Here is a 12,000-nt window from a genome sequence, read left to right on the forward strand (position 1 = left end):
AAAGAGAGCCCTCCACTAAAGTCACTATGAGAAGTCGACCACCTTTAAAACAGAAGAGTCCACAGAAGCCAGCTCCCAGCACCTTTCCTTTTCAGGAGTCAAAATGCCTGATCAAAACGCCTCTGAGGGTCTGAACTCAAACCACCCTCCTTTTCTCAGGCCTCTGGGCAGCTTTCAGAGAACTGGTTTCCTTCTGTGAGGACAGTCACGGCGGGGTTAGCAAGGGAAACCTGGTACTCTGTACCTCCCAGGTGTACCTCTCAAAGGATGCAAGTCAGGTCTGTCCTAAGCATACAAGATGAAGATGACTGCAGACTCCACAACTCCAGCGTGTTCTGGAACCGCTCTCCTCATCCACATATACTTCTAGAAGCATATGGGTACCAAGTCAGGCTGAGCACAGCTTTGAGTCTGGGTCTGGCTTGTGCTAATGGAAACCCAGTGGTCCCCCGTGGACTTGGCACCCTAGCTCTGGGCTCAGAGCCGGGGAATGGAGTCTACACCTGGGCCCTAGAGAGCAGGGTCTACGTGCACTCACGAGCATTAGGATGAAACCAACTAAAACAGCAGGGCTGGGTGCAGAAAGGAAGCAGATCCGAGAAAAACCCCAACCAAAACCTCTGTCACGGGAGGTTTGTGAGCTGGTCCCTGAGACCAGGCCAGCCCGGATGGCCACTCAGTCCCTACGGCAGGTATGCCAGGGACAGCGCTCTGATGCAGAACAAAGGCCTGCTCCTCCAAGAAGCCTCTGGCATCACATGCATGTTCCACACTCACACCCACGGGTCACAACGCAGCAGCCACTGGGGGTGACACAAGCAGCAGCAGATGCCAACGTGCTGGGCTGGGGAGTGGATGCCTCTCCAGCCACACAACAAAGAACTTGCCAGGGTGGGAGGCCAGGAAGCCACTGTCCCGGTGTCTGCAAAAACTCAGGCCCAGTCCCACGGAGCCCACCAGCCCGTGAGACAAAGTGGGACACTGGTGGGGTGTGCAAGCACTCACAGGGTGCTCAGGGAAACACGCATATCCTCCCCTGGAGAGCCTACGGCCTGCACTGAGAGTGGGGCCGAAAGCAAGGGTCCCTAGGACTGGCTCTCCAGTGGTCAGCTGGGGCAGCAGTGAACAGGGTCCGTTTACAACCAGCACTGCACTCACAGGAGCCCACTGGCAACTCAGCAGCGCCCCCTCCAGGGAAAGAAAGGCCTTGCGAAATCAGTCAGGTGGGATGAGAGAGGTGGAAGCTTTTTCCAGGAAAAAATTGAAGTAATAAGGAATGAAAAGCTTAAATCTTCTGCCACTGCCTGCTTTTCTCATAACTTGAGAACTCCTGAGAGGGAAAGTTCATTTTTTTTTTTAAACCACAAATCCTAATGGAAAACACATCGGTAGTGTTTACTGGATCACATGAGCCCCACAGCCAACAACCAGCAACTCCTCGCATTCTCACAAGCAGCAATGTTCACTACTCCCAACGCACCTCTACTCAGAAAGGAATTCATACTCCACCGTGCAGGCTACAGGCCTGCTCCCCCGCAGGACACAGGGCAACAGGGCCCGGGAAGAGGAGACCGAGGTCTGAATAGTGCACCAAGGCGTGGTGCATGATGACTGTGCAGCAGCCAGGTTACCTGCACACACGTCAGGGAAGTATGCTTTGAGGACAATTCTTTGTAACTTGAGAATTGTAGCTAAATTTCCATATACTAACAGAATAGAAGGTTAAGAGACAAAAGCCTCAGTATTTTTGGAAACGGAGACACATTGTGTTCTGGATTTATCTACAGTCACAGATAAAGTTTAGGGGAGAAAAGGAAGTTAGTGCATTTCTTGTCATATTCTAGTACATTCCACTATGGGTGATGATGACATCACCTTTCATTTACACAAGTAATGTCAGATAAAACAGAGCCTGGGCTCAGGGCTTACCAATTTTCCTGGGACACCAGAATACTAACCTTCACCCCAGGTTGAGAGCCCTAGTCACCCATCAGACTCATGGCATTGGTGAGCGTGAAGGGGCACCTCTCTTCTGATCTGCCTGGAAAGACCAGGCACAGAGGGCTGTGTGCTTGGGGCCCTGGCCCCAGCGCTTCTCTCACAGAACCACCAGAACCCAGCCATGCATCAGGACATGCATTATTAGTTAAACAGCAAAAAACTGGAAATCATTTCAGGGTCCAAGAACAAGACACTAAGTAAGGACATCAGAATACATTCATAAGTGTTCAGTGTAAAGTAACACTGACTGAGGGTGTTTACTTATAGGAGAGGGGCACCAGGCAGACTCAGTCAGCAGAGCACATGACTCTCGTCTCCAGATTTTGAGTTCAAGCCCCATGTTGGACGTGGAGCCTACTTTAAAAAACAAACAAAAAAAAAAGGTTTACAGAACGGTTTACTTCTGCAGTAATGAGAACAGGAAAGAAGCCATTATAAAACCCTGTGTACAGCCCGTTACGACCTGAATGATATAAGAGAACTAGAAAGGAAAAAAGTCAAACTGTCCTGTGCTAGAATGTTTTTCTGTATGTCCCTTAGCTTTCTATCTTCTACCGTCACTTTTTTTTAAAGTTTTTGAGTCAGGGGGCACCTGGGTGGCTCAGATGGTTAGGCGTCTGACTCGTGGTTTTGGCTCAGGTCATGATCTCAGGGTTGCGAGATCAAGCTCCGCATCAGGCTCTACACTGGATGTGAAGCCTGCTTGGGATTTTCTTTCTCCCTCTCCCTCTGGCTCCTCCCCCATGCTAGTGTGTGCATGCTCTCTCTCTCTCTAAATAAATAAAATCTGGAAAAAAAAAAAAAAAAGGTTTTTTGGGTCGGGATGACTGGCTGGCTCAGTCATTAGAGTGTACAACTCTGGATCTCCGGGTTGTGAGTTCAAGCCTCACATTCGATGTGCAGCCTACTTAAAAAAATAATAATAAATAAAATCAAGTATTTGCATCAGAGTATCTGCAGTCTTGTCTTGTCCACTATGCCAACCCAGGCTGCACAGGAAGGCTGTGAATTCAAAGATGCCCCCGGGAAGGTCTGTCACACCCCAGAAATCCTGCTGCTACTAGAACAACACAGAGAGGCAGGCCCGAGCCCTGAGACAAACCAGCAGACCAGCTGCAGAGGCCCTCAAGGTGCGGCCACTGGGTTGAGAGGCGCAGCACAAGGGCACACTGTGCCCGGCTGGGCTTCAAGAATGCTCCCTCTGCCGCCAGCACCTGGGAATCCCACCACACGGCCACATAGCACAGGACAGAGCCTCTTGCCCGCTCCCTAAGGCTGATCTGTGACACTTGAGAGAGGTGGACATCACTCCTGAAAAACCTCAAGGCGCATGCCTCATAAAAGCAAACCTTCACACAAACATTCAAGTAATGACCCCCTCATCCTCCCCAGCTATCAGAGTCCCACCATCTTCCCAGTGTCCCCGCCGAAAAAAAAAAGAATCTGGGGCCCACCTTAGTTCTGCCTTAGCAGAACTCCACTGAGTGGGGAAGGTTATACATCAAGGTTACTCTAGAGGTGACTGAGCCCGCCGTCAAGTCTCATGCTAGCTGGGCTGGGTCCTCCAGCAGAAGCAGAGCAGGGTAACCGCCAGGAAGAACAGCCCTAAACACGGGCTCAGTGTGGGGTCCTGAGTGCACAGAGCACATTTGCTTTAGGGCTTAGCTACATGCAAACACATCAGGTCCGTCTGCTGGCACACGTCCCCTCAAGCAGCTTCCCATGGACTGGATCAACGTGGCCAGGATCAGACAATTCTGAGCCACCTCCATCATGAGATGTCATCAGACACTAACAGAACACACAGTATCCCAGAAGTGCCCAACACGCGCTGCTACCGGCCACAGAGCTGGGCTGATCTGCTGGTAGTGCGCAGGGCAGGGGCACAGCAGCGTGCTGGGGACAGCTCAGCTTGGGGCAGCACCTGGACATGTGGCACTGCACCTAGCAGGTCTGTCTAAAGCCAACACTCTCTCCTGAGCCAGTGTTCCCACTGCCAGGTGGAGACAGAAAGAACCAAGATCCCAGACTAGGCGTCTCCCCTCCTTGGCACCAGAAGGTGGAGGTTGTGGGGGGAGGGAGGGGTCTGTGGAAAAGTCACGAGGTCCTATCTGCAACCCCAAACAACAATAAGAATCTGGTCTCTGGGGGCACCGGGTGGCTCAGTGGGTTAAAGCCTCTGCCTTCGGCTCGGGTCAGGATCCCAGGACCCTGGGATCGAGCCCCGCATCGGGCTCTCTGCTCAGCGGGGAGCCTGCTTCCTCCTCTCTGCCTGCTTCTCTGCCTACCCGTGATCTCCGTCTGTCAAATAAATAAATAAAATCTAAAAAAAAAAGAGGTCTGGTCTCTGCTAGGAAAGGCCAGGCAAGGCCTACTCTGCCCCCTCGACATCCAATACACAGAGGGTGGGTACAGAAGGCCTCAGCTATGCCTCTCAGCACAGGGGGGCAGCTCCAGCAGCCAGCTGGGCAAGGGGCTGCAGCACAAGCCTGTGCCATCCACCGGCACCAGGTACCATCGTTGGGGGCGCTCTTCCGTTTCCAGAGCGCCACCATACACCGACTGCCAGCCCTGTGCGCCGAGCCCAGGCGAGGCTGAGACCACAGTGGTATCCTCTCCAACACATGTTCTCAGAGAAGGAGGGAAGGGAGAAGCTGGACGGTGTCTGAAGAGAGGTGGCAGGGCTCGAATAGGACCAAGCTGGCCACCTCGAGGACACTGGCTCCCAGACCACCCCTGATGCAACCAGGCCCCTCACGGGAGGGTACCTGACATCCAGCTCCACGCACAGATGGACAGGCACCTGCCAGCAACTACGGAAGCCCTTGGCTGCAAAAGCCCTCACCTGCACTCCAGAGCCCACGATCTGGGAGGCCTGCGCTGTTGGTACCGCTGTCTGCTGCTGCACCTGGGGCTGCACCTGCTGCACCTGGGGCTGCACTTGCGGCTGCTGCACCACCATCGGAGTTCGCACCTGAGGGAGGAAGGGAGAATACGATCTGGACACTACCTCCGTGGGAGCTCTGAATCTTGAAGCTTCTGAGAAGGGACAGGATCGTCCTGATTACGGTGGCTCTGATGTCACCCTACTGGCCTTACCCATATCTCATTAGAAATGTGCCAATCCAGCCTGGATCTGAGCCGGGCCCCATCTCCCCTAAGATGAGCAGCGTGGCCCTCCCACTGGGGTGTCACCATACAGCCACCTACAGGCATCTACTGTTGCAAGCAAAGCAATGGCTCTCAAGGCCAAGTGCAAAGCCCAGCCTACTCGACCTCTGGGCCAACCATGCGGATGGATGGTCTGTGAGAGCCCCACTTAAAGCCCCTAATCCTCAAATGAAACCAGGGCTGGTCCCCAGGTGACACGTGTGACCATACCTTGCTCCTCACGACCCTTCCCAGCCTTCCAGCCTGGCCCTCTGGGTCTCCCATCTGCCTGCCACTCGTTCAAAGCATGGCCCATTCTCCCTCCACTCAATAAATCAAAACCAGCAAAGTCCACGAAAACCAAGGATATGAGCTGAAAAAACAGTTCCCCAACTTGACGCTAATATTGTGTCCTCTGTGTAAGGGTCACTGACCGCATTTGCTTTTGTACAGAGATACATAACAAGACTGACAATAACACTATTTTCTATTAATACCTTTCATCAAAAATGCGCTAATGACAGGGATCTTTGCTCATAATATAATTCTTACTTAGCAAACCACTGTGACGCTCACCGAGGCTGCATACCCTCCCTCACAGCAAGAACACGTGTACTGCTGGCCACTTGATCACCAAGTCTTAAAATGCCATGCACGGCTGCTGCCAACACTAGACACACTGCTTGGAAGAACATGGCTGCCCAGCAGCAGGGGTGCCTCCGTGCAGGGTCCAGCAGCTCCTGGAACGCACACTCCCTTGCCAAGCTGGTTGCTGAGCCTCCTATGGCCCAGGGCTTGAAGAGGTCATGCTGGCTCTAGCCACAGAGCCCCAGAAAGAGCTGCCAGCCACATGCCGCACCAGGATAAGGGCTGTGGCCCAGCACGAGCCACGGTACTCACGAGTTTCAGCTGTGGCTGGGCATACAGCATCTGTCCGGGGAGGGCTGGAGCCTGGGACACCAGAGGCTGAGTCTGTGACTGTGGCGGGAGCTGCGATGGCTGATTCTGAGCAACTGGTGGCTGCTGGGGCTGCGGCGGCGGCTGGTGGTGCTGCGGGTGGTGCATGGGCTGCAGCTGCTGGGGCAGGGCCTGGGATGGGGGAGGCTGGGGCTGCTGCATCGGCGGCTGCTGGAGTGGTGGCTGGGCCTGCAAAGCTTGCTGTTGCTGCTGCTGTTGCTGCTGCTGCTGCAGCTGCAGCTGTGCCATCCGCTGTAGCTGCTGCTGCTGCTGTATCTATGGGTAGAAGGAGCCGGACTCGGTCACCCCACCAGCCTCTGGGCTCCGTGTCAGCCTTGGCCGGGGGAGCCTGCCTGGGCTGCCCTCACTAGACTCCGGGGACACCCTGGCCACCGGACACTGGCCGCACCTGAGTCTGAGAGTCTGAGAGAATGGAGATGCGAGGGAAGGATCCAGAGGGTTTTAGGAAGTAACCCATGGAAGCTGGGGTAAACGCTTGGGTGGCTGCAGACCTCTGAGGCCTCCCCAGGGATGCCTGTCTGGTCACTAGAGTGGGCAACAGTATGAGCCTTGGGAAGACAGCCAAAGTCTGCTTTCCAGGATGATGAGAACAGTGGGACTGAGGACCACAGTCAGCTCTGGGGGAGGGGGCCTCCGAGACCCAGGAGGGTGGCTGCTGGGAAACAGAGGCAGTAAGCCAAGGCCAGGGGATGGTGGGCAAGGGGAGAGGTCCCCTCAGGTCTTCCCTCCCTCAACCAAGAGCAGACCTGACAATGGATGCTTAATACATCTAGATGCTGCCCGCCAACCACGGAGGGAAGAAAACAGTTTCTAATAAGCAAGGCTTCTAACGTGACACATGGGAGATGAGGTCCGGTTGAGCTGTGTCCAGACACCAAAACACTCAGAGACAAAACAGGAGGCATGCGAGTACTCAACGAGAACATGCTCACAGGACGGCTCAGGCATTCCTGCACCTTGGGGTGCTCTTCTCACTTCTTGCTTCAGTTAACTCCTATAGGAATCGCTGGCACCCAGAAGCCTCCAAGGATCCAGGGCCCCCCACCCCGGCACACAGTAGGCCTGCGGCCAGACACCAGGCCTGACAGAGAGGCCCTCCTTGTGCCATCCCAGCGCCCTCCTGACAAGTTGAGGCCTCTCTCTCCTCACCCCTGGCTCCGCAGGAAGCCCCCAGCAGAGGAAGCCCGGGTACCGGGCATCAGGGGGAGCTGTGGTCGCCTCTGGGCCCCTGCACCCAGCGCTGTGGCTGGTGCGTGTCCAGGGCTCCAGGACCACAAGGTGGGGGGTGGGGTGGGGAGGGAGGCTGAGCACGGGAGCCGGGGCACCTAGTACCTGCTGCTGGTTTTGATGATGCAATTTAATCAGGTGTTGCTGCTGCTGCTGCTGCTGTTGGAGCTGCTGCTGCTGCTGCTGCACCACGGCCTGGAACTGCTGCTGCATGGCATTCTGCTGGGCCTGGAACTGCTGCTGCTGCTGCTGCTGCTGTTGCTGCTGCTGCTGCAGCGCCACCTGCTGCTGCTGGAACTGCTGCTGCTGCTGCTGCAGCGCCACCTGCTGGAGCTGCAGCTGGGCTGGAGGCAGAGCGGCGAGTCAGGCGGGGCGCGCGCCCGGGGAGGGCGGGCACACGGCCCAGGGGCGGGGGGGCCACAGGCGCCCGAGCCGAGCCCGACGCACACAGGGGCCCGAGCCTTATGCTCCTCTCAGGAGAGACCGCCCGAGGCGCCCGGGGCAGCATCTGCGTTGATTATGGGCCTTATTATTCTGAATTTCACTCCCTACGACAACAGAGAAAAGGGCCAACTAAGCCTTTCAAACGGCCAAGAGGCCCAGTGTCTGGCAACCACTGAGCTACTTTCTGTCTCTATGGAGTTGCCTGCTCTGGACGTTTCTTATCAATGGAATCTCACAGTATGTGTGCGGTCTTTGTGACTCGCTTCCTTTGTTGAGAGTAATATTTACAAAGTTCACCAGGATCGCACAAAATATTTACAAGGTCCACAGGGTTGCACGGGAGTTTCATTTCTCTTTATTGCCTAATAGTATTCCACAATATGGATACATTTCGTGTATCTACCCATCAGTTGATGGAGATCTGGACTGTTTCCACCATTTGGTGGTTATGAACCACGCTGATATGAACAAACATTTACAAGATTTTCTGTGGTGCAGTTTCTTTTGGGGTGATGAAAATGTTCTAAAATTGATTGTGGTGTTTAAATCTTGCACAACTCTGTGAATATGCTTAGAAATCACAACTTGGGGCGCCTGGGTGGCTCAGTCAGTTAAGCGTCTGCCTCTGGCTCAGATCATGATCCCAGGGTCCTGGGATTGAGCCCCACGTAGGGTCCCCTGCTCCGCGGGGAGCCTGCTTCTCCTTCTCCCTCTGCCTGCCACTCCCCCAGCTTTTGTGCTTGCATATCTGCCCTCTCTCTCTCTCTCAAATAAATAAAATCACTGAATGTTGCACTTTAAATGGGTGAGCCACAACAATGTGAATTATAGTTCAATAAATTTGTTATTTAAAATAAAGAAACAGGGGTGCCTGGGTGGCTCAGTGGGTTAAAGCCTCTGCCTTCGGCTCAGGTCATGATCTCTGGGTCCTGGGATCGAGCCCCACATCAGGCTCTCTGCTCAGCAAGGAACCTGCTTCCCTTCCTCTCTCTCTGCCTGCCTCTGCCTACTTGTGATCGCTGTCAAACAAATAAAAATCTTAAAAAAAAAAAAGTCCAGAGAGATCCTTTGTACATTTCATCCAGTTTCCCTGACAGTACCATTTTACAAAATTGTAACATCAGGACACAATCAGAATGTATGCTCATTTGTGTGGGTGTGTATATGAAATTCTATAGTTTCCTCACCTGGGCAGATTCAGCCATATAGGAGTCAAGACAGTGAACAGTTCCAACACCACAGGGATCCCCCAGCATCATCCAGTGTTACTCCCTTGGGCATCCCGGGCAACTACTAAGGTGTCCTCTAACATTTTGTCACTTCAAAAATATTATGTAAGTGGCGGCTCTAGAAGATGACCGGTTTTTCATTTAGCATGATTCCCTGAGGATCATCCAGGAATTAATGAGTATCAGTAGCTCTTTCCTTTTCACTGCCAAGCTGTATTCCATGGTACGGGTATCTCTGTTCAACCATTCATGCCATAAAGGACATTTGGAAGTGATTGCAGATGTGGGCTATCATAAGGCTGCCACGAACATTCGTGTACAGGTTTTTGTGGGAATGTAAGTTTTCATGCCTCTGGGATAGATGCCCAAGAGCACGACTGCAGAGGTGTATGTTTAATTTTTAAAGAAGTTGAACCATTTTACATTCCAACCAGCAATGTATGAGTGATCCAGTTTCTTCTCATGCTTGCCAGCATTTGGGAGTGTTATTTTGGCCATTCTGCTGGTGTATGAATTTTTAAATTTATCTCGTCCTTACAGACTTTTTTTGGTAAAGATTTTATTTATTTGACAGAGAGAGACACAGCAAAAGAGGGAACACAAGCAGGGGGAGTGGGAAAAGGAGAAGCAAGACTCCCACCGAGCATGCAGCCTGATGCAGGGCTCGATCCCAGGACCTTGGAATCATGACCCAAGCCAGAGGCAGACGCCTCACGACTGAGCCGCCCAGGCGCCCCCAGACTTCTTTTTGACTGAGAGAAGATGCTGTATGTATTGCAGAGCTACTCAGAGCATTGAGACTTGCTTTGTGGTTTACTCTTGCAAGTATATCTGTTCCATCCACATGCCTAGATGACGATGCTGTTCCAATTTTTGCTAAATGCACACCTTCTGCTTAACTATCTATAACTGAGAGAAGGAGCTGCCCAATACACCTTCCATCTTAAAACCTTTCCGTATCTTATATTCTAGGTGGGTTTCTTCTAAAGATAATACAATGGTACTGTTGTCCTTCATTTACACCCAATCTCACACTTCCTATCCTGTATCAGGAAGGTTCTGTCCACTCACATATACTGCAATTGCTAGTATTTCTCAACTTAGCCTGTTTGTCTTCCCTTTTCTAAGCTTCTTTCCCTCCATTTTTTTTGTTTTCCAGCTTTACTGAGGTATAACTGACAAATTTTTCCTCCTTTTCTGACTAAATATATATATTTAGAGATCTTATTTTTTTTTTTTTTTTAGAGATCTTATTTTTAAGTAATCTGTACAACCAACACAGAGCTCAAACCCACAACCTTGAGATTAAGAGTTACACACTCCACCGACAACCAGTTGGGTGCCCTCTGGATTATATTTTTGTTGGATGGTTGAGCTGAATTTTGCATGTCATTTGGATTTTTGATTTTTTCTTACTCCATTTTTTCCTATTCGTTTAGGATTTATAAACTATTTCTATTGCTTTGGCAGTTACTTTTTCCTTTTTTAAAAACAATTATTTTTTAAATTCCATCATGCATATTTAACTTACCAAAGTATAAAATATACCCATGTTTTAACATCTTTCCCAAATACAAGAACCTCAGAACACTCTGTTTCTTAAAGTAGGTTCCACATGCACATGATAGACCTGGTGTCCAACCGTGGACACACTTTCTGACTTCCACTTAGTTTGGTCCCTGTTTATCTTCTTACACACCCAAGCACACATACATTAAGAGGCAGAACAGTGGGGCACCTGGGTGGCCCAGTCTGTTAAGTGTCTGCCTTCAGCTCAGGTCATGCATGGTCTCAAGGTCCTGGGATCGAGCTCTGCATCCGGCTCCCTGCTCTTAGCGGGGAGACTGCTTCTCCCTCCCCGTCTCTGCCCCCATTCATGCTCTTTCTCCTCAAATAAATAAATAAATAAAATATTAAAAAATAATAAATTGGGGTGACTGCATGGCTCAGTGGTTGGGTGTCTGCCTTCGGCTCAGGTCACAATCCCAGGGTCTGGGGATCGAGTCCCACATCAGGCTCCCTGCTCTGGAAGCCTGCCTCTCCCCTGCTCTCTCTCTCTCTGTCAAATAAATAAATAAAATCTTTTAAAAAATAAGAAAAATTTAAAAATAATAAAAATTAAATAAATAATAAAAAAATTTTTTTTAAAGAAGCAGCACAAAATAATGGCTGGGGTACAGCCTCTGACCCAGACTGCCTGCATTCAAATCCCAACTCTGTCACTGATCTGCACCTCACTCTCCTCAGCTGTGGAAAAAGAGATGATAATTTACGTACCTACACACACTAAGAATTAGAAACCTGTTACAGATAAAGCACTCAAAAGAGCGCCTGGGATGCAGCACATCCATGTAGTTAGTTGGGAGCACTATTATCTCATCGAGGTAATTTTTGTTTAGAAACCACCAAGGAGTCTCAACCCTGTGCCAACCAACAATTTGGGTGAGACAATTCTGTGTTGTGGGAGGCCGTCCTATGCACTTAAGAGGTTCAGGAGCATCTCTGGCCTCTATGCTAGATGCCAGGCGCACCCCCACAGCTGTGACATCCAAAATGTCTCCGAACATCGCCAAATATCTCCCAGCGTACAAAACAGGCGAGAATCGCTGGTTTAGATTCACACACGCTTGCTACCTTACACAAAAAACATTTCTTTTCCCATTTTACACCTGACATCACAGGAAGGACGGTTTGAGAGGGAAGACAAAATGGTGAGCAAATAAAAAACCTTATAGTGAAGGTCTCTCGGGCTTTGTTCATCAAAAATGTCTGCTTCCCTAGTCCTTTTGAGTTTTGCTGGCACACAACTGTGGTTGGCAGCTCTACCCTCAGGGCTCTAACAACCTCCTGCTCTCTTCTTGACACCATCACCAAGTCCACTGAGTCTACTTCTTGCTCCTTTCAAGCAACTGGCTATTTCTAAGCTATTCCTCTGGCCTTTGGTGTTCTGTGGTTTCCTCAGAACAGGTTA

At 51.2% G+C, this 12,000-nt stretch overlaps 1 protein-coding gene across 2 annotated transcripts in view; it reads right to left on the bottom strand.

Annotated features, from left to right (window-relative positions):
• Window positions 1–12,000, bottom strand: part of MED15 (mediator complex subunit 15) — a 66,889-nt gene that overhangs the window by 11,046 nt on the left and 43,843 nt on the right. For both annotated transcript variants that reach the window (XM_046024685.1, XM_046024687.1), the window contains 3 exons: window positions 7,462–7,700; window positions 6,052–6,384; window positions 4,847–4,975 (listed from right to left, as the gene is read on the bottom strand). In XM_046024685.1, coding sequence (XP_045880641.1) covers window positions 4,847–4,975; window positions 6,052–6,384; window positions 7,462–7,700 — 701 coding nt within the window. The remainder of the gene's footprint in view (window positions 1–4,846; window positions 4,976–6,051; window positions 6,385–7,461; window positions 7,701–12,000) is intronic.

Source organism: Meles meles, chromosome 12 (genome assembly GCF_922984935.1).
Source record: "Meles meles chromosome 12, mMelMel3.1 paternal haplotype, whole genome shotgun sequence".
NCBI classification, from domain to species: domain Eukaryota; kingdom Metazoa; phylum Chordata; class Mammalia; order Carnivora; family Mustelidae; genus Meles; species Meles meles.